The sequence below is a fragment of the Salminus brasiliensis genome, chromosome 17 (genome assembly GCF_030463535.1).
Source record: "Salminus brasiliensis chromosome 17, fSalBra1.hap2, whole genome shotgun sequence".
In the NCBI taxonomy this organism is placed as follows: domain Eukaryota; kingdom Metazoa; phylum Chordata; class Actinopteri; order Characiformes; family Bryconidae; genus Salminus; species Salminus brasiliensis.
In genome coordinates this window covers 28,824,965-28,847,282 of record NC_132894.1, presented here as the reverse complement: position 1 = coordinate 28,847,282, position 22,318 = coordinate 28,824,965, and the positions used below count along the sequence as shown (strand labels likewise).

At 38.7% G+C, this 22,318-nt stretch overlaps 3 protein-coding genes across 5 annotated transcripts in view; all 3 read left to right on the top strand.

The window, feature by feature from the left end:
* Positions 1 to 1,611: 1,611 nt before the first annotated feature.
* bco1 (beta-carotene oxygenase 1) lies at positions 1,612 to 10,078 on the top strand. Of its 2 annotated transcripts, none has more exons than XM_072660113.1 (11): positions 1,612 to 1,724; positions 2,628 to 2,756; positions 3,289 to 3,418; positions 3,499 to 3,646; positions 4,501 to 4,648; positions 4,761 to 4,981; positions 5,644 to 5,904; positions 6,000 to 6,102; positions 6,716 to 6,807; positions 7,827 to 7,938; positions 8,053 to 10,078. In XM_072660113.1, exons 1-11 carry the CDS (start codon positions 1,661 to 1,663, stop codon positions 8,205 to 8,207), a joined length of 1,563 nt encoding a protein of 520 aa, XP_072516214.1. In that variant the 5' UTR covers positions 1,612 to 1,660; the 3' UTR covers positions 8,208 to 10,078. The 2 variants fall into 2 exon arrangements, with proteins under 2 accessions (XP_072516214.1, XP_072516213.1); XM_072660112.1 differs by having other exon boundaries at positions 2,610 to 2,756.
* Positions 10,079 to 10,608: 530 nt separating this feature from the next.
* Positions 10,609 to 14,333, top strand: bola3 (bolA family member 3). 2 transcript variants are annotated; one of them, XM_072660115.1, is made up of 4 exons: positions 10,609 to 11,529; positions 11,822 to 11,951; positions 12,063 to 12,151; positions 13,353 to 14,333. In XM_072660115.1, the coding sequence occupies exons 1-4, from the start codon at positions 11,500 to 11,502 to the stop codon at positions 13,416 to 13,418; spliced, it is 315 nt and encodes a 104-aa protein (XP_072516216.1). In that variant the 5' UTR covers positions 10,609 to 11,499; the 3' UTR covers positions 13,419 to 14,333. The 2 variants fall into 2 exon arrangements, with proteins under 2 accessions (XP_072516216.1, XP_072516215.1); XM_072660114.1 differs by lacking the exon at positions 10,609 to 11,529 and having other exon boundaries at positions 11,536 to 11,951.
* A 2,254-nt stretch (positions 14,334 to 16,587) lies between these two features.
* vat1l (vesicle amine transport 1-like) overlaps positions 16,588 to 22,318 on the top strand; it is a 46,067-nt gene continuing 40,336 nt past the window's right edge. The window contains exons 1-3 of the mRNA XM_072660705.1: positions 16,588 to 16,911; positions 18,083 to 18,212; positions 20,482 to 20,697. Coding sequence (XP_072516806.1) covers positions 16,697 to 16,911; positions 18,083 to 18,212; positions 20,482 to 20,697 — 561 coding nt within the window. The 5' untranslated portion in view covers positions 16,588 to 16,696. The remainder of the gene's footprint in view (positions 16,912 to 18,082; positions 18,213 to 20,481; positions 20,698 to 22,318) is intronic.

Below are 22,318 nucleotides of genomic sequence, written 5' to 3'. Positions count from 1 at the left end.
TGATACCATACTGGACAAAGAACTAGGCATTTTGTTCTACTGCATGCAGTTCTACTCGACTTTGCTGCCCATATTCATGCTACGTGTAGGATGGTAATCAATGGACAGCTGCTATAGTCACTTCAGTTGTATCCTCACAACACATTTAAAGGCTGAAAGAGCAACACAAAACATGGGTTTTCCAGAGTAAGCTCATAGAAACCTTTGTGTGAACTGTATCCCTGCTTTTGTTGAAGAAATGGGGGCTACATTATTCATGCTATCTATGACTAATTGTTGCTGAAAGTCCCAGCGGAATATCCCTGGTGTACAAGCTATTCCAAGAACCCTTAAAAACAGCAAATGCCTCAGGACAGGCTCTGCCAATTGAAATAATGATGTTTTCTGAAATTCCCAGATGTTTCTGGCACTGTACTTCTGATGATAAGGGTCATGAAGAACTTTATGCTTGGTTATATGTGACAATGGCAGAGATGGTGGAACGATCTTCTATCCGACAGGGTCAAAGTAACTGGCAGATGAATTCATTCCATGAAATTGAGTAATGTAAGCAAGTAAACAACATAAAACGCAAACCAAGCTGGTGTGATAAAATGCCCTATCGAACAAAAAATCATGTATTGAATGTATGAATGTATATAAAATATCTATAAACTCCTTTTATCACTCTTCTTAATTAGGGAAGAAGCATTGGATGAACAAGTCCACAATCTTCGGGCTTATAATGTAATTGACCTCCCTACTATTATTTGCAAATGTGTGTCATTTCACTTTAAAGCTTTTATCTTACTATTGTGTAAATTATCCAACTACCTGTCCACCAACATACAGAGTGACTCCATAAAGATTACAAAAGGGGTGTAAATACATCTCAGCACAAAGACGCAGCATGACTCAACATTAGGAGCATTTGCCAGCTATCTATTCAGAGCCCTTATCTGCAGCCCAGGCAGGGAAGGTGGAGGTGTATCATCATTTAATCAAATTACAATATGTAAAGAAGGGCAATATGACCCAGAGAACCAGAAGAGCAGACATAAATGACTGATGATGGAAGGCTGATAACAGAAATATGAAGACCTGTCCAGCCTCTACTCAACAGTTCTACTTGTATTGCTTCCAGTCTCTTGTCTGATGTGTGCTCTGCACTGAGATCAGACGTACATAACGAGAAGTTGTCTTCTAGGCAATTGACCTAGATTAATGAAATAAACCATGGCAATACAGTATCTTAACACTGACATACGTTAAAATGCAAGAAAATCTGTGAGTCAGCTCTGACTACAACAGCCACGTTAAGCTGGGCCTGAGATAAGGCAACATTATGGAGATAAACACAGCGAGCTATGCTAAACCACTCGTGTTGTTTTCCCACCCGCTTTCCGCGACGCCCTGCCTCCTGCGCTACGATTGGCCGAAAGTTCACACTCAACAGCAGTCCACCAATAGGAAGCGAGATGTTTGCTGCTAGCAAATCAAATCTGCCAGGGCATTGTTGCGCAACAGCGGGGAGACGCCGGAATACGGGTGGGAAAAAGACAGTTGCAGTCTAGAGGCGGAGCAAACGCTGAACCCATATAACCAGAAATCAACGTCCACTGCCCACCGGACGCGTTTTTCACTGAGAGGGAGACCGGACGTCTAGTAAACACGAATAGAAATGGGCTACGATTATGGAAAAAACAGGAGTGAACACCCAGAGCCTATAAACACAGAGGTGACAGGTAAGAGGAAGACACCCATAACTCTCTACACTGTACTGTAAAGCTACACGGTTGACTTCTGCACTGGCAAGCTTTCCTCAGAGCGGACTGAAAAATAAGGATTTTTATACTACAGCTCCTTTCATACATTAAAATACAGGTAAAAATGAAAGAAAACATCAATACAACATAATTAAATAAAACTGTAAAACAGGGTAGGCAATGCAGTACACTGCAAACGTAGCTTCAAAATAAAAGGGCACTAAAATTAAATTGAAATAAAAAATAAAAACGATATAATGATAAAAATGATATATTTAAAACAATGCATAAATAAAACAGCACGAAAAGAACAAAAAGCAAATAAAATGCTAATCTAACCTTTTTTAGCTACTTTTGTAGTAATGAACTGCCCACCACTCCGGGCGCGTGTGCTCACTGTTAGTTAGTGTATCCCAGTTAAGGGGCTGCATCCTTTGGAGGATTGTGTCACAGCAGCGCGACTAGGCTGTCCCATTTTAAAGGCTCCTCGTTTGCGGCTGAGAAAATGTGTCCTTCTTTTTCATGGTAACGAAGAATCTGATGGGTGGATCCTTTGCCAGCCAACATATCCCAATAAACACAGTTTTGCTGAATTTTTTTGTGTCATATTTTTATTATTCCTATATATATATATATATATATATATATATATATATATATATATATATATATATATATATATATATATAATTTGTTTTTTATTATTTTATATATATATATATATATATATATATATATATATATATATATATATATTTCAGTAAAGGACATCCTACCTAAAGTTAAAAAATATGAATTGACAAAAATAAATAAATAAAGTACATATACTTTTAAAAGTGCAGTAACTAAGTAATTTGAATTAAGCCTCTGATTTGTCTCCAGGCTCCATTCCCGACTGGCTGCAGGGGACTCTTATCCGAAATGGCCCAGGCCTCTTCTCAGTTGGAGAAACTTCTTACAACCACTGGTTTGACGGAATGGCTCTCATGCATAGCTTCACAATCAAGCACGGTAAGTATCTTTCCACTTACTTTCCATGACAGACTAAGGGTTTAGCTTTTATTATTGTCATCTAAAAGCTCACTACAGGTCTTAGTAACCCCATTATGATTAAGCCTAGTCCTGGACGACACATAGCATCTGGAACAGAGACTGAAAGATAAATGTAGTTCCTAACTAGTCTTTAATCCCACTTGGGAGTTAAGCCTTCGGCAGACTACGGTTATATTCCTTTGCCAGGCAAGGACACCATGCTCTGAAAAAGGTCATTAGCCAAGTACCACTAATGTAAATGTAACTGCTTAAACAGTAGGAGCCTATATGTGGGCTCTACACACTTCAGTTCCTAATGCTCATAACATCCTTAATTACACATCAGTTTTATAGTAGTTACTAAATAATAAGTTACTAGACTAATAACTGCGTAATAAGTCTAGTTTTCAATGGGCTACGCTGACAGGAAGATGCCATATATTCTTTGTTCTGCGTTAGCTTGCTGTTAAGCACATCATTTGTTTTCAAATGAGATTTTTTTCATTTCCAGGAGAAGTCACCTATAGAAGCAGATATCTCCGAGGTGATACTTACAACAGCAACATGCAAGCCAACAGGATAGTAGTGTCAGAGATGGGGACAATGGCCTATCCAGATCCATCTAAAAACATATTTTCCAAGTAAGTGGCATGGCTGATGTTCAAAATGGTCAGGCACTTCTCACAGAATGCTAACACAGCCATGGCCTTTTCGATTGCAGGGTGATCACCTTTCTCAACCACACCGTTCCAGACTTTACAGACAACTGTGCTGGCAACATCATAAAATATGGAAACGATTATTATGCCACATCTGAAACCAACTATATTCGCAAAATTGACCCTGTAACCCTGGAGACACAGGACAAGGTAAACCAGTTCCTCTTGGTAGAATTTTTTTCCTACAATATGCAATCATGTAAAACACCAGCTTTTGCCCCCATCGTTCTAAAACAGATTCTGTAGTATTATTATTATTATGTGCAATAATACCAACCAAAACTTTCACAGTACTTCGAATTGCAGCAGGTTTCTGGGAAAAGCAAAAGGTCTATGGGTTGGTTTGTGGATTACCTCTCGCTCACTATTTTTTACTGTTTCTCTTTCCAGCTACACAAATTCTTAGACTTTACTTCTACATTTATTTTCCTTATTCCTTGTTGCACTAGCTAGCTAACATTTACTTTACCTTGAGTTCACATCTCTGCTTTCTTGCACCCTTTAACACAACCTGACAATTTTGCCTGTCGGCTGTCCATTAAAACTGCGCCTTCGCAAAGGTAGTGGGTTAAGCAAATTCAGATTGGGGGATAACTCCAATCTCTAACTCTAATGAGATGGCTTGTGACATAAGAAGCTAAGTCAAATCTGAATGACATGTTGAATGCCATGTTGACTTAGGCAGCCCACAAAAAGCAGGCAGGGTTGTCTTATTTCACATTTTGTGGATTGGTAGGCACTCCTGATATCGAGATGTCATAAAATGTCCCCATTAAAGTTCATTGTCAACTGTTCATCAGTCTATTTTATATATATTTGTATTCTTACCAAAATATATTACTTTACTACGTTAAGGTCTTTGAGCTGCTAAATGTATGACAAGTACTCTACAAATAAAGCTTATTATTATTATTATTATTAGTAGTAATAGTATTAGTTGCAGCATATATTTTGAGGGGTAACATTAGACTATTCCTTTAAGAATATTTGTTCTTTATCTTCAGGTGGACTACCAGAAATTCCTTGCGGTGAACCTTGTCACGTCCCACCCACATTATGATAAAGAAGGAAGCAGCTACAACATGGGAACCTCAATTGCAGACAAGGGCAAGACAAAATACATGATATTCAAGGTTCCTGCAGTGGGGAAAGGTAAGCAAATAGTGGATATTCCACTGAAATTGTCAGAATCAGTTACTCCTTCATCTGTTGTTTGCAGCCTGTAGGCAATTGCTGGAGTATTCCCTGTACTCTGACCCTTTAGGTGGCTCTGAAGGGTCTCAAGCCTTGAAGAACGTTGAGACCATCTGCACAGTGCCTTGCCGCTCACTCCTGACCCCGAGTTATTACCACAGCTTCGGCATGACTGAGAACTACTTCATTTTTATTGAGCAGCCCTTAAAGCTGGACATTCTCAAAATGGCCACAGCTTACCTGAGAGGGGTCAACTGGGCCAGCTGCCTGAAATATCACCATGAGGATGATGTAAGCTTTATGTCTGACTGTTAAAAATAAAGGTGCCACAAATTGTATTTTGGAGGAGGGCATAGAAACACGTTTGGTTGCCCAATGGACCTTTTAATTTTGTGGTTCTTTAAAGGGGCCAATATCACATAAATTATCCTTATTCCTTAAGGCTTATATGGAAAGTAACCAGCAAAAACAGACCTTGTACATACGGTATGTCTGCCGACATAAATGTTAGTCCACTGGAGTGTATATGGAGTTTTTCAGTGTGGCCTACTTTTTGAATGGCGCAAGATACAATCAGATCAGAGGTCATTTACATCAGTCTTAAAGGAACAGTGAGAAAACTTGCCTGTTTGTTTCTAAGGTATAAAGAGAGGTTGGAAAAGGTTAAAATGAATAACTTTAAAAGTGTTTTTGGTAGATAAACCCACACAAACATCAAAAGTAGCCCCCTGGGGGAAATTACAACATAATAAATATATAGCGTATAGCTCCTCTAAAGAACTGGCTTAAAATCACTCAATTAAAAGGCTCTTTAAGGAACCATGAGTGGTTCTTCTAGGGCATTCCAAAGAGCTCTTTATGGCACCTTGTTTTTTTTGTTGTTTTATAGTATAAGCAAGTTGTAAGTCACTGTCTTCTACCTTTGTGTTCAATCCTTTTTATCCCTATATTAGACCCTGATTCACCTCATTGATCGAAAGACAAAGAAAGAAGTCGCCATGAAGTACCTCACAGGTGCAATGGTGGTTTACCATCACATCAATGCTTTTGAGGAGGATGATCATGTGGTGTTTGATGTCATTGCCTATGATGACAACAGCCTGTATGACATGTTTTACCTGGACAAGCTAAAAGATGAAGAAGCAAAGCAAAGTGCAAGCAAAGCCTTTAGCAAACCTAAGTGCAAACGATTTGTTCTGCCACTTTCTGACAAGGTAATTCGTTTCTGCCTCGTCATATTCCTACTACCGTAACGAGAAACCTAGAGTTAAATTTCGCAAACTGTAACATGTTTGGGTTTTATCTGTAGGGTGAGACTGGAGAAGACCTGGTTAAGCTGAAATACACAAATGCAAGTGCTGTGAAAGAAAAGGAGGGGAGGCTACTCTGCCAGCCGGAGGTGCTCACTGAAGGTAACTTGTTTATTAAAGATATCCAAATAATCACACACTCCACTATACACCTCAAAAACACCCAACCATCAACATACAACAACAAGCATTAAGCTAGCAGCAACTGCATAGCAACCACCTAGTAACCACTAAGCAACATTATGGCATATATACCCCCAATAAAATACCCAAAGCAATCACATTGCCACACCATACACCCATCTAGCGTTCACTTAGCAATACCGTAGCAACCATTTGGGATAGCATAGTGACCACCTAGCAACATCATTGCAAACACTTAGCAACATCATAGCAACCAGCTGGGACATCTTGGCAACCACCTAGCAATACTATAGCAACCACTTAACAACAGCAGAGCCAGCATCTACAACACAATCGCAACCACCTAGGATACCACAGAAACACCATAGCAACCAGCTATCTACACCATGGAGCCTGCTGGAAAATCATAGCAACCACTTAGCAACAGCCTAGCTACTGCCTAGAGTGTCCGTTTAGTTGCGCAACCATTCTGTTTTTCCTTCAGGAAATGCATTTTTCTACTTATTTTATGAAATCTTCAAATAAAGTAGTCTCAATGTAATCTTGTCTGATTCTGTTCTGAAATTGCCAGGTGTGGAACTTCCCAGAATCAATTACAACTACAATGGACAGAAGTACAAATATGTTTACCTGACTGTTGCGGAGATGACCGACTCTACATCAGTGAGAAAAATAGCCTTTACGTTAAGCAACATGCTTTCCTAAATAGTCTTTACTAAAATAATTTTGAAACTGCATTAAGTAACGTTCCAAATTTGAAAGTTAAACTTTCAAGAATATAAAGTGTCCTCTGTGTCCAAAAAGCCTTTTCCAACTGTAGGTCTAGGGTTAGGAGTGTTCCTGCAGGGACTTACACTTTTGTGCATTGGAAAACAGTGTCCACTATTATAGTAATACTGTTATTAGACATAGTTATTAAAAAACCAAGCCCATCCAGCTATGGTTATTGGTTAAGGTTTTTTTCCACAAGTATTTATTGAATTATTTTTTCATTAGGTATTTGCATATGAACGGTGGGGTTAAGCAAGTGAAACATGACCTTATTTCCAAAAGGCATAAAGTTAAAGATAACATATTTGTTTCATTTTACTTAGTAACACCCCCTTTGGCTAGTCCCACAGCCGGTTAATGCTTTTTGTAGCAGCTGACAGTCTTTCTGTTCTTGTTTGGGGGATTTCTAATTCATGCCTTTTAGAAATCAGGTCATCTTATGCTTCTTTAGCTAGTCACAGTAAATTTTGACCAGGGGCCAATATATATATATATATATATATATATATATATATATATATATATATATATATATTTGTGGAACGCAGTGGAACTGTGCTCCCTGGAATGATGATGCCCCAAACGATACTTTTGAGATGAGTTGGGGGTGGTGATCACCCAACATCCAGACCTTATTATCACTCACAGCTCAATGCTCCAGCAATGCTGCAAAATCTAGTAGAAAGCCTTCTTCCCTGGACAGTAGAGACAGTTATAAACTCGTTTAACAAGAAACAATGAATTCTTTAGTGTGTATACAGCTCATATATTTGTGTTAAATCACATCAAATCATGTTGTATAACTTAATATTGTGGATGAAGCCTTTGATTGAGGCACTATAAGGCTGCTTTTGTTATTTTAGTCCAAAATTGCACTTTTTACAGTGTTGAATGCTCTAATCTTCGAGCAGATCACAAAGCTTGACGTTGAGACGAAGCAGCGGCTTGAGTGGACGGCAGAGAACTGCTTTCCCTCCGAGCCTGTGTTCATCCCCAGGCCGGGTGCAAGTGAAGAGGATGATGGTGAGCTATTCAGAATGCGGAAAGTTTGTTGTCCATGTTTAGTCTTCAGGTTTCCAGTCAAATCTAACCTGGTCAGATTTGAATAACCTGAATTTGTCTGCTCTTTGTGCTCAGGTATAATCCTAACGTCGGTCATCAACAGCAACCCTGGGGAGTCTGACTTTCTTCTGGTGCTTGAAGGGAAATCCTTCAAAGAAGTAGCGCGAGTATACGTGAACGCAGAGCTGCACATAGACATGCATGGCTACTTCATGCCACAAAGCGATTAAGCCTTGGGCCTAAAGAATGAGCTCCTAGCTGTGGAAGATGTGATCTGGTCTAGATGGAAATGGATCAAGGTGGTCACTGTGAACTCACAAACTTACACACACTGTTTACAGTTTGCAACCCTGAAATCACTGGGGCCTTATCGAAGGGCTTATCTCTAAGCAAAGGCAGACGTGCAGAGCAGGGGATGCATGCCCTACAGCACTACAGACCAGTTCTCAATAAGTCAGTAATATCCTATTTTGCCATATCAGTGTATTTCCACATTATGTTTGGATAGTTATTTTGTTTTGCAGCATATTTTGTATTGAACAATGTGGACAGTGACATTTTTAGTTTACACTATATATACTAACTGCTTTATATATGTGGTCTCTTCCCTACTTTGTACTTTTTCATGTGGCCTTCTGTGGAATCATCTGAATTTCACTCATTTGATTCATCATTAGATCACTTGGCATTGTTGGGAAATCAGATACTATAAAGTACTTCTGAAGTTATTAATGGATGATTTGCAAGATTATATCCTACAAGTAGTTATTGTTTTTTTGGGGGTCATGCTACTTCTTTATTTTCATATAGGAATGGTTCATTTCTGCTTGTTTAACTGAAGGCTAATTTGTTAGCTGTGGTTAGGCCGACTGACCAAGACCAGGTTTTGTCCCTGAGCAGAAACATATTTATGCAAACCTTATTTAATACTTGGTTGCGATTCTCTACAACTGTCACACCTGTATTTTTGAGTCCATTTAAATCTAAATCGAGTTTGTTTTCACTCTTGGTGCGATTCTCTTGGGCAGGTGTGCATACCGTAATTGCATATGGATGCAGACAAAAAAATTAGATGAAGTGGTCTCAGTCTTGTCTTGACCCACTTATCAGGTATACTCTACAAGTTTGAATTAAATGGCCAGGTGCTAACATGGTATGTTTCCCAGATAATATTCTGCTGTTGCTCCCTGTTAAACTGCACAGAAATATGCACTAGTCCAGAACACAGGACCATCATCCTGTATTGATTTACTTGATCCCGTCCCAGACAGGTCTGACCAATGAGCAGAGAGAGCGTTATCGTGTGGTTTGTTGTGACGCATGTTGGTGCGCTTGGATTTTTTCCTGTGTGAAAAAAAAATCAAACCAAAGGGAAACGCTACAGGTTTACAAACTCTTAAGCTGATTCGGATCAGAGCAAATTAACTATAGATGTGAAACTGGCCTTAGAGACCGTTCTTATCCATTTTACCTCACTCTTCAATGAACTCTGTGCTTCATGTTCAAGCAGAATGCAGCGTTATCACTTTCCACATTATCCACATTACTGGATGACAACTGTAGGGTGCATAGGTCAAAATCTGAGTGTTACCAGTTCAACAAATATGACCAAACAGCAAAACGACAAGACCTCAGCTCCAGTTCTCAGTATGGAACAGCAGGTGAAATGCTGAAATAGGCAAACATGAACTGTAGCTGAAATCAATCTTAGCTGACAGGTTTGACTTTGCCATTAAGGCAAAGACACACATAACCAAGTATTTAAAAACAAATGATATATTTAAAAACGAAATACTGTGATGCATATCATGTGTCATGAAAATGTCTTCAGGTATTGTGATATTACATCTTTCACATGTATCAAAAACACGCTCTCTAAAATTATACACCTCCTATTATGATTACTAAACTTAATTGATTTTCATGTACTGTACATGTGTATAACAAATAGATAAATGCAACTCTTCAGCATGTGAGTGTGTGTGCAAGAAAGAGAAAGGGGAGATTTGCACTGTAGATTTGTCATCAGACAGTGGAAGCATTATGTTAAAATCCAAATCTAAAATTGTGTGTAAGAAAAAATTAATAAATCTTGAATTCATGTTTGTGTGACGCCTTGTCTATTACCACTATTACGCTACCACATTTCATTTACATGAGCAGCCTAAAAAATTGAGTTTTGAGGTGTATAAACCATAGTGGAGTTTTAGGATGTATAATTCAACCCACAGTGACTGATAAGGCCGAGAATACAACACAGACAGAGATAACCAGGAGTGACAAGACCAGGCCAATAACACGGCAGGTCTTGGCCAAGAGCTCTGTAAGCTCTGTAATACAACATTAAAACAAGCTTAAGAGATAAGAGATATGGCAGGAAAAAATTACAGTGCAAAGGAAATTAAATTATGCTGTAAAAGAAAGGAAATGAATAAACTAAAAATCATCAGTAAAACAGTCTAATGGCTACCCTGGTGTTTTGCTTGACTAGGAAAAGGGACAAACCCCTCTTTCTCACTTCTCAAAAGGGGCACCTGTATACTTAGTGACATGTCTGGACAATGGATATGTTTATTTGGTGTAATACAAGGGGCACTCTCTTCTCAGGGGGATGTATGGGTTGGGGGTGCATGGGTTGGGCCTGTGACTGACAGGGGCCCTAAAAAGTATTCTGTCAGAATTATTAGAGTTGTTGGGCCCAGTGTAATATCTTTTCAGGGGGCTCAAAATCCCTGGTAGTGCCCCTGCACCTTATTACCTACTTGTGGGCAGTGGTGGCTCAGCGGTTAGAGCATTAGGCTATCAATAACAGGGTTGCCCCGGGCTTGGCAAGGTGCCACTGTTGGGCCCTTTACCCTTTCTGCTCCCTGGGCGCTGGAGTTGGCTGCCCACCGCTCTGGGTGTGTGTGTACTCACTGCCCCTAGTTCACTAGTGTGTGTGTGTGTGTTCACTACCACAGATGGGTTAAATGCGGAGGACACATTTTGAGGTCAGTAATACACAAAATGATCAGTTCCACTGTGGTCACGCCTTATTAAGAACAACCACCATGTCACCTTAGGGGCTCTGTAAGAATGGATGACTTCCCCAATTTATTTTAATAGGAGGAATAGTTTTTACTGGTATGAGTTTTCACACATAATAACATTTTGAAATATGGAAAATATTGCAATGTCATACCAGTCCAATGCGAGTTTATTTTCTTTTTATTCTATTATTAAAATGTTCGGCTCCTACATATAAGAATTAAATTAATTTACTTATTTCTACAGACATATTTCCCAGTGTTGTTAAACACAGGCCGGGAAAAAAATCAAAAATGTTTTGAACACAATTTATGACGTTTAATAAAGATGTAATAATCTTAATGTGCTGCAGGGGGCAGCATAAACCAGCTGAGGGGCTGGCCGGCAGGGACGCTGTCGATTGCGTAGTATTACTGCGACACCAAGTGCAGGGACATGACTTTTCCCACCGGCTTGTAAAATATTTACAATTGGCAAAAGCGATTCATTCCCACGATGTCTTTCCCAAGTCTACTAAGATGCAAAGTAACTCCCTTACAACCTGTTTATTTACACGACCTTTAAGTTTAGTGTTGTTAGTGCTATGCTAGCTAGCTAGCAGGGTTAGCCAGCCACTATTAGATAACAAGGAGCCTGTCTGTCTCTAGTTCACTTTGCCTGTATACTGTCTGTTATGTATATGGTGTGTTTCCAGCGAAGGACAGTGGCATTGGGAACACGGAGGCTTTCTGTAAAGGTAGCCTAATGTGTAGATATTTAGATGTGGGGGCTGCTGTGTTTACGACTTTTCTGCTGCTGCTCCTCTTGTACTGTCCAGACTCTGCTGGTACCGTGTCGACCCGTGCTGAGGAGCTTTTCGACTAAAACGGACGGAGAGGTCCGGATCACAAAAATACTCAAGGAGAAGTTTCCACTCGCTTCCTCGCTAAAAGTTGTGGACATATCAGGTGAGCTTTTGCTTGCTTAATGCCCAGACTGGTCCCCTGCCCCCCTGCCCCCCTGCTTACTGTGGTACTTCTTGGCTTCTGTCTGTCCTCAGCTGTATCTGTTGGTTTCAGGAGGCTGTGGTGCCATGTATGAAATACACATCGAGTCAGATGAATTCAGAGGGAAAAGAACAGTGCAGCAACACCAGTTAGTGAATCAGGTACGTCAGAGGACATTTTCAGATTCGCGAGACATTTTAACAGAATAACACAAAAAAGTCCCATAACCTGTGTTTTATATTCCCCTGAGGGCTACTTATGAAATGTGTAAAGTTTTATGAGCCAAGAAGATTTAGAACTCTTGACTCATAACTCTGACCCGTGATCAGGTCACTCTAGGTGGATTTTACTATAGTATACATCAACAGGTGGATGTATGTAAATGACCTCTGTTCTGATTGGCTGCCCTGTACTGTATCTCATTTAAAAAGTATCCCAGATTGAAACACACTAGCTGCGTTTCCAAAGCCTAGGCTGCATTCCTCAGTCGCTGCGTCACAGAAGACTATTCCGAAGTAAAGGACCCTTTGAAGGACCACTAGAAATGCAGCCACATTCAGAGCGATTTCAAGGACACAACTAATGTATCCCACCCAGCCCTCGGGTACCCACAGTTCTCTGTGCACATATAACACGAAGAGAAAAACAAACAGCACAATGGAAATGGTGAAAAACAAAGCCTCTGTAGCAGAGATCCTTTTAAAAGCTTAGTTTTTATAACTGTAAAAAATTATAACTCCAACTGTAAAAAAATGTGCGTTTCGCAAAGCAATTGACATCACCTCAAAAGCCTGGTTAGACTACTAAGGCTACTAAGAAGGAGTCTTAATGGACAGTCCTATCGCATCCTACCCGCTCCACCTCAGCTGCAGCCTAGGCTTTGGAACAAACTGCTATCGGCCGTAATCCAGACATACAGTATTTAAATGCTGAGTTTTGTGATTGAAGCGTTTTATATTAAATCAGTATTAAATCAGGCTTTATTATTGAAATGAAACTTTGATTCAGACCGCATTGGAAGAGCTCTTTAAAGACACATCCGATGCACTTGGTTTTCTCTTTACACACATATATGATATTAAACAGGGACATGAGGTCGGATATTATAAGATAATGTGAGAGCCTAGTCCTAGTGAGAGCCCTAGTCATTCAAAAGGCATATTGTAGAAGAATATAGAGAAATTTACCTAATATTTGCTTTTTAGTTAGAATGGTTACTTTCTATTAACACTTATTATTGCTTGACTATTATGATTGTTTTTTGCATGTAGGGCCTGCTGTTGTTTTAAGAGTTTTGGTCCCAGGACATGCTGGTAAAGCTTTTTCCGCTGTTGTAAATTAATCTGAATTGTGCTTTTACAGGCACTCAAGGAGGAGATTCAAGCAATGCATGGGCTGCGAATATTCACTGAGGTCCCAAGAAAGTAGAAACTACACCTTTTCACTATATAAAGATCTGTTTTATGCTATAAAAACTGTTGCGCCAGATTATATTACATCATCTCGTTGCTTCCTTTAAATGTTTCAAGTAAATTATTACATGCTATTTAAAGTAGTCAGGAACATGTACAATATTCCTGTTAGATTTAAAGGGGAATTCCACCAAATTTCTGCGCAATTTAGTGCTTGAGATGTAAACAAGGTCATTCAGGTATGATGTGAATTGGTTAATTGTAAAGAACGTTGCCATCTCAGATTTTTTTACAGTGGTGGCGATAGAAACCAGGGGTCTTGATGAAGGTAAAATAGTGGTTAGACTGGAAAAATGTCTTTTCTTTGGAAACAATTTCACCATGCAATGTCCTGTATTTACCTTTCTGACAAGAATTGATTTAAATAAATAAATACAGTTTTTAAGCCAAAATCATTTCAAAGTATTGTAAAAACATCTCTGGCATCACACAGTGTATCTGTAACTGTCTTACTTATAAAAGTAAGAAGCATGAGATGTCTTCTGTTAGCGGCTTATCACCGACACTGTGAGCTGTAATTTGCTAAATATGTGGAATTCCCTTTTTAACAGTCTGCATTCTGGTAAGTGGCTTAAGTCTGCTTCAGTACGCACAACATATGTTTTTTCAATGCTGTACTACGCACAAGAATGATGCAGTGTAGCACTGGTCACTAAGGCTCATTGTTGTAGCCTAAGAAAGAGGACCTAGCAAGAAGCTGAATATGGAGGCTTTACATGTTGTCTGTAATGCCAGAGGTATTCAACAGATGTAATAGTTTTGTTTCTACTTTAAAAGAGACCTACAACTACTATTATTTTTATTGCTGAGATGTGTATTTCATCTGTGTTGTGATTTGTAATTAGGAAATAAAAGCCGGTAAACCACACAACGAGTTGCTAGCAGTCATTCTTCTTCTATAAGGTCTCAGGAGATAAAATAAAATAAAATATCTGTCAATGTTGCTACAAACAGACCTGCTTGAATTATGTTTTTAACCACCAGGTGGCAGGTTTTCCTTGTTTTCATAGTCTATAGTATTTAACTTTGAAAAAGCAAAGGTAAAAGGTGTCTGCAGTGGCCCACAAGAAGATGGGTGACTAAGATCAGGTGTCATCAGTTCATGTAGAGCACAAACTTTGAGGTTTAAATGCTTGCATTTAGGACGGCCCTACAGGCGTTCAATCTAGCAGTTTAAAGACATAAATAAAGTAAATATCCAACCCGAATATCCTCTTCTCCATCACATTGGCCAGACAACAATAAACAAACTCTTTCACTGTGAATTTATAATGGACATCATAAAGAAATTTAGTTAAGAGGCAGCTGTAAAGTCCACATTGAGGCATAGAGGGTACTAATCTGATACAAGAAAAAAGGGGCACACAGGAACTTGGACCCAAAAATTTGCTAGTGTTTAACATAAAGGAATGAGAAAAATATGTCAAAGTCATAGTGTCATGCTTCAGCTCTTGGCAGAAAAATTAACTTAAGTTTAAGCTCAAAAAAGAACTGTGCAAGAATTGGCATTGGTAGTTCACTTTGGACCACTGCTGTAAGGACAGCTGTACACATGCATTTGATGACAAGCTGAGAGATACAGAACCGGCCTCTGAAGTGAAAGAAGCATATAGACTGTAGAGTAATATTAGAGGGTTTCACACATATGATTGGGTTGCTTGTTGAGTGTTATGCAGTTCTGGCAAGAGACAGCCCTATTATTCGGTAACTACAATGAAAATAATAGGTACGTTACATGGTTACGAGCGATGGACAGAAGTGAAGGCCCTTATTCAGACACTAGGTGATTTGCAAATACATTGCAAACCACTGAATTTAAATTACACCTCTGTACCTATTCAGCATGAGAAGTGTCATGTGACGTTCTGACATTCATGCTAATGTAGTTGGTGTTGATCAGAATGACCATAAAAGCTTAACCTAAGTCTTAAAAGGACAGTTCAGAATAAGTATCACTTTAATTCAACATGTCTGTTACACACATTAGAGATTTGTCCTGACGAGTGTGCACATGTATGACCTATAAAACTAAAGGACTAGACAAGTACACAGTTGTTGACAGATTTCCAATAGAAGAAGATGTTAACTAAGAGAAGATAAAGTAAATAATAAATAGCACATATAGTGAAAGTGAAAAGAGCTATGTGGATTTGTTATTGCTATCATGCAAAAAAACTTTTGCTGTTTTTCATTTTTGGCTTAATGTATTTTTCACATTGTGTACAACTGATGAATAGATCAAAAGAAATATATTATATATATATATATTTACTTTGAATATTTAAAAAAATATTTTATTCCATTTTTCATCTACAACACAGCACAATACAGCTCAGATATAACACGACAAATTAATTAGTTCATTAAAAATAAATAAATAAATAAATACTTTAAAAATTATGGACATATTCACCCTCTGCAGGCCTGACATTTTGGAGATACAAGGTGTTTACATAAAAGCAACAATTAAATGTCAATAAAATAAATATATAAAGAAATAAAATTTGATTGTTGAATTTTGTCTCAAATAGTATGTTATCTAAAAAAACAACTAGACAGCAAATACACAAAAATAAGAGTAGAACTGAAGAGGGGCAAATACACAGTATGTACAGTATTCAACTGGTATAGATGGTGCTATGGAAGGATCATTTAAGCTAAAGTTGTCGTTTTGGGGACTTTTTTGTCTACGAAACGATTTTAAAGGCCGTTGAAAGAAAACGGTCGGACCTTGCATGAAAATCGCTGCGCTTTGACTCAGGTTTCGCTGTTCGGTCAGTTTACCGTAAGTCCTGTAGAAGCGAATCTTCCCACGTTTCATTCTGCGGGCAGACACTTCAGCCAAGAGCAGCACTGATGAGCATTACGACGCAATTTACTGAGTCGATTCTTTCGAACTAGCCGTTTAAGTGAATCGAACAGTGCCAGGTTTGATTAACCACACACCACACGCGTGGACATTGTTTTTGTATACACCTTACGGTGACCTACCTTGTGCATTCATACGGTCAGTTTCCCGAGTTATAGCAGTACATTTTGATGGCGTAAGGTTGCACGCGTGTGTCGGCAACACCACGAATCGTTTCATTCGATTCGTGTAAAAGAGTCGTTCAAAAAGAACGATTCGTCGCGAATCGCCCATCACTAGGCAAGTAACGCCTGACTTGCTGGAGAAGCATCGGGAAGACCGTTAGACTGCGGCTCTCCTCTGGCCAGCATACGATCCCAGCAGCGATGGCAAAGGAAGGACCGGAGACGACAGAAGAGACTGAACACATGATAGAGAAAAATGGGGCGAAGGAGCCGGAGAGCGTCGTCTGTGCAGCGGATTCAAAAGAAATGCGGGCTGTGCTGCTGACAGGATTCGGGGGTCTAAACAAACTCAAAGTAACCAAGAAGCCCATGCCTGAGCCCCAAGAGGGAGAAGTGAAAATCCGAGTGAAAGCATGGTAGTTAACTAGCTAAATATTGCAGGCTTTTGTTTTCCGCGTGCATTTCATTTGATGTGTTTTGTCTGGAGGCGGGTGCAGTAGGTGCTGTGTGTGTCTCAGGAGTAGCAACACGTTGCAGCGGCGTGATTGGCAAAAGCGGCCATAACCATCAGGTGTTCAATAATCAGTAAATGTGATTTAGTGTATTTTTTTATTATTATATATTTTAAATTGAGCAGAAATCACATAAAGTTAAAAACAAAAAAACCCTGTTTAAATAACATTGCTTTTTTTTTTTTTAATTACGTTTTCACAAGATCTGAATAGGACAGTGCAGCGTGTTGGATTTGCTCTTTTAGCTCATTTAATATTCATTTATTATATTATATATTATATATATTTATTATTCTCCTGCAGTTTATGTTGAGCTCTTGAACGCGGCTCGACCCATGTTCTCAATGGTGTGGCGAACCAGAGCCCAATACCTTGCAAGTTCATATGGGTGTAACATTGCATGGCATTTTCAATTCTAAAATCAAGCAAGTGTTAAATGTTTAGATTTTGTGTTCAAAGTGTCCTAATTTTAGAGATTTTGAGATTTTGAACGTTTATAGTCATAGTACAAGTTTACTTTTTTACTTTTTCTATTAAACATTTAAAATGTCAACAAAGTTATTGTGAGTAAGTGGTTTAATGGAAAAGGCTCTGTTCTAGAAAAAAGGTAGGTGGTGATAGGAACCAGCTTCCTCCCAGAAGATGGTTTCTGAATTATTATAATTATTTTAGACATAACTCAGTTCTACCATTATTAGCAAGTCATATAACATGCAGATTCTGGTCTGATGAAACCTTAGGTGAAGGCGTTGTGAACCCTGGTTCTTATCACCAACACAGTAACACAGATCCTAGTCATTAGGTTTCTATAGAATTCTTCTGTAGATTCATGCTGGATATTTAAAGGTGTATTCAGTTCTGTTTATACAAGTAGTGTTATATAATGTATAACATACAAGGATATCATTTCAGAAATTAAAATAATATATATTGGATTAAAATGAATAATGTCATGAAAAGTACATCTTTGTTTGCCAAAAAAAAATCAGAATGTGAAAATCATGAACAGGTGAAATGGTACTAATGCAGAGGACTGTGATTGTGGGATTGTGACCCTGACATTTCATTTTTTCAGCGGGTTGAATTTCCTCGACCTTATGGTACGTCAAGGGAATATCGATAATCCTCCTAAAACACCTCTTGTGCCTGGATTTGAATGTTCTGGAATAGTGGAGGCTATGGGAGAAAACACTACAGGCTTTGAGGTACGTAGACATTGTAGCACACTCATACACTCACAGTACCAAAAACAGATTTTTTTGATTGTATATGATGAAAAGAAGTTGAGAATAACGTTGAGAATAAAGTCACAAAAATGTTGTAAGTGATTTTTAAAAACAATTTTAAATATTGTTGAAGATATGGTCCCCTAAAGACTGTTTAACCAAAATTATAAAATGCTAAAATACAAATATTACACTCTGTTGATTAATATGGGTGTAACAATACACACAGCATCATTTTTGATTCAGAAGTCAAGCATTTGCTTATATTTTTAGATGTTTGATACTTTATGTATGTAGTTTGTTTAAAGATTGTTGGAAGATATGGTCCCTTAAAGATTGTTTAACCAAAATGAAAACACACATATAAATTTCTGTTGATTTTTAGTTATCAGCATTTTCTGATAATGGTACTAATAACAAAATCTTTATATTGGTCAGCCCTAGAAATTACATTTTTAATGCACACGGTTGCTAACCAATAAAAGTATATGACTGATATATGTAAATGACCTGTATATGTAAATGAAAGTGTTGGTTAGCTGCTTGTTCTGATGTATTGTGCCTCATTCAGAAAGCTGTCTGAGCTGAAGCACTCTTTCTTAAGTGCAGTTAAACAGCTGCTGACTGAATAGGATACAGTGCTGTTAGGATGATTCTGAGCCATTCACAGTTTTCTGTATGTCTGCATACATATGATCTGATATGATCAGATTTTCATTTAACGGTTAATATAGAGAACCCACATAAATAAATAAAAAAAACATTGGAGTACATTTATTTATTGAGGAAAATAATGCATTAAATATCTGTCAGAAAAAACCTCCAGTAATTGGTGACACCCTTGGGCAGAAATAACAGACTTGTCCACTAACTGATGATCAGTTTTGCAAACAGATTGAAGGGTATTTGGCCTATTGCTGCGTCAGGACCCTCTACAGTATTTCTGTAGAGGTCATTTCCAAATGTTGGGTTTCTCCTTCTTTTACTATTTATTTGTAGTGCTAGCTTTGTAGCTTCATGGCCTATTTATAGTTAAGCTTAGTTCAACGCTTTTCATAAACCGGTGTGGATGAAGACCCAAGTTTATGTTCTTGAAACATAAAAAGCCAAAATCCGGATTACACTTTTCAATTTCTCGTCATAAAAGAATATTTTTTTATATTAACATTTATGACTTACATTTGTACAGATTTCTGCTTGTACACCATGTTGCTTTTTCTCTCAAGACAAACTGGCGCTAGGATCAGAGGATCCTGGGACAGGGCTGCAAAGGATACTTTAATGTTTCTCTCACAAATAGGCAAGCTGAAGGTATCTTAGCGGCAGGAATTTATACAAACATTTGATTTGGACTTGATGACTTGATACCTTCCTGCCTTTGAATACTGCCTGAGTAGGCAGCATTTATTACCTTTCAGACACAGCCAACCTTTTTTTCTCAAACACTTCAATTACCCTGTTAAATAAATATGATTATATATATTATTTTGTTATATTTGTTATGATAATGTTTCTCAGTGAGTTAAATGTAAAACTATAATACATGATGTATACATAAAGTACATGACGCGAAGCATATCACATTGTCTGTTAAACATGGTGGAGGCACTGTATGGCTGGCAGTGGACCAGGTCAGTGGTGATTACTGATGATATGACTATTAAAAGCTTCTTAAGGCAAAGAAATAAAATGCCAGAGTCCTTAAATGACGAGTCAGCCTCCTAACCTCAACCCAACTGTTTTTCACTTACTAAAGTCAAAACTAAAGGAAGAAAAACCCATTAACAGGCAGCAGCTGAAGACAGCTGAAGTAGAAAAAACCTAGCAAAGCATCTCAAGGGAGGAAACTCAGCATTTAAAGATGTCCATGGGTTTTTAGGCTTCAGGCTGACATTGTCTGCAAAGGATGTGCATTGTAGTATTAAAAATAATCCTTATGTTTAGAGTTAGAGTGTCCAATTACTTTTTAAGCCTGTGAAAATGTGTGGACTATCTAAATAAATGGTTAATACATGGTTACAGTATATTCTCAGAGCACAGATGTTTTACGGGTAATGTCTTTATGATTTTGTGCACATTTTTGAACAGTGAAAGGGAACAGACATACTTCACTTACATATGCTAATATAACATGGAAACTGAATATGCTAATATGGATGTTCTGCAAATGAGAAAACACTACCCTAACCCCACTAGCTTCTCTTTACCCCTCTCACAGTATCTGATCTGTGTCTTTGCCTGCTTTTAGATTGGTGACCGCGTGATGGCCTTCGTGAACTATAACGCCTGGGCTGAGGTGGTGTGTACACCGCTGGACTGGGTTTATAAGATCCCTGATGAGATGACTTTCCCCGAGGCGGCAGCCTTCTGCATGAACTTTGTGGCTGCCTACATGATGCTGTTTGAAGTGGCCAATCTCCGGGAGGGGATGTCTGTATTGGTTCACTCAGCTGGAGGTGGAGTGGTAAGCCTGTTTGCCTCAGGGTGGCTTTGGGGACACCGAAGGAGCACCTGGCAAAAGCAAAAAATCTGATATTAGGATTCCTCCACTCAAGTATTTTAGGATTGTTTTAGACATTTCTTTAATAATGGAAACCTTGAGGTTCAGCTAAGCCAGTGTAAATAACAGTAAGTTAATGTAAAGCTTCAGTAGAGTAGCCTGCTAAGTCCTTGTGGCCCCAAATGTTATTTGACTTGTGTTAGAAAAGCAGACTATGAGGATCAGATGTACTGAGCATTCTGCTTGCGTGGCAGCCTAAATGCATAGTTTATGATGGTGAATGCATTTTTCTACCTTACGCATGTGCTTTTGAAGGGAGATAAGTGGATTTGGTTGGATTGGTTTTTGAAATAGAAAAATAAACACTTCAGGGTAACAGAATCTACCATAAAAAATACACCTCTTAGGTTGGAGAGGGGCAAAAGAGAGGGGTTAGGAAACTTTCAGATGAGATTTTTCACAAACAAGTACTCACAAATACTTGTAGTTGTGTTATGTAGCCAGGGTATTGTTACCAGGGTGCTTTCACACTTACCTTGTTTGGCACGGACCAATCAAACGTTGTGCTTGAGTGTTCAACAAACATCTGGACCATTGTCTGCTGTGGTCAGCAGATCTTGGACCAGATCCAAGTAAGCTGTGGTGAAGTTTACAGCTGGTGGGAACACATTTTTACAACAGTCCATGCCGAACAAGCTTTTCCCAGTGCACATCAGTGCTGTGCTGTCCACGTCTGCCTGTTAAAATCAGACCTTTAACAGGCTCTCATATTGTTCTTGCAGCAGATTTTGTCACATGGACTACAGAATGTTTTAGTTAGATTGGTTAAATTCACCCTAACAAGTCCCTATTTTTATGCAACATCAGGGGCAGATAGTATGTTTCATCAAAAATGTTCTGTATGTGAAGGAGATGTCTGGATTTTATACTGTGAGATTCTTGGGAAAGCTAAAATACAGAAGGTATATGTAACAGGGCGCTGGTATTTCTGACAGATATCTGGCCAAACAAAGGACATAATGAATGGAATGTGAAGCTAACTTCACCAAATGAAAAAGATAGCATGTCAGCAATGCAAGACAATTCAATTCGGTGTAATTCAGAATGTATTTGTACAACAAACACTGTCACAAAGCAGCTTTACAGCAGACAGTGGCGACAGTGGCAAGGATAAATTCTCTCAGAGTGAGAGGAAAAACCTTGAGAGGAACCAAGACTCCCTTGGTCAACCAACAAGAAATACAAGGACTAGGAAGTCAAGTAGTGGGAAATGGTTTAAGCAAAAACTTGTTCAAAATGTTCAAAATCATGGGAGTATGAGAATGGGAGTAAATCCAGAACACATGCTCAGTGAAACAGTCACGTGCACAGGTATGCAGCGTCATCTTGCTGTGAACAAATACAAAGCCAATATATGAAGCAGGACAGCATGGAACTGGATTACAGGGTTAGGGCAGCACTGAAGCAGACAGCCGAAACAGGGCATGTCAGATTTTAGTAAATGAACTAGTGTGACAAGAGCCTTAAGCTCTATTTGGATGGGATTAGTTGTACATGGGGAGGTGGAGTAATGTAATTTTACTGC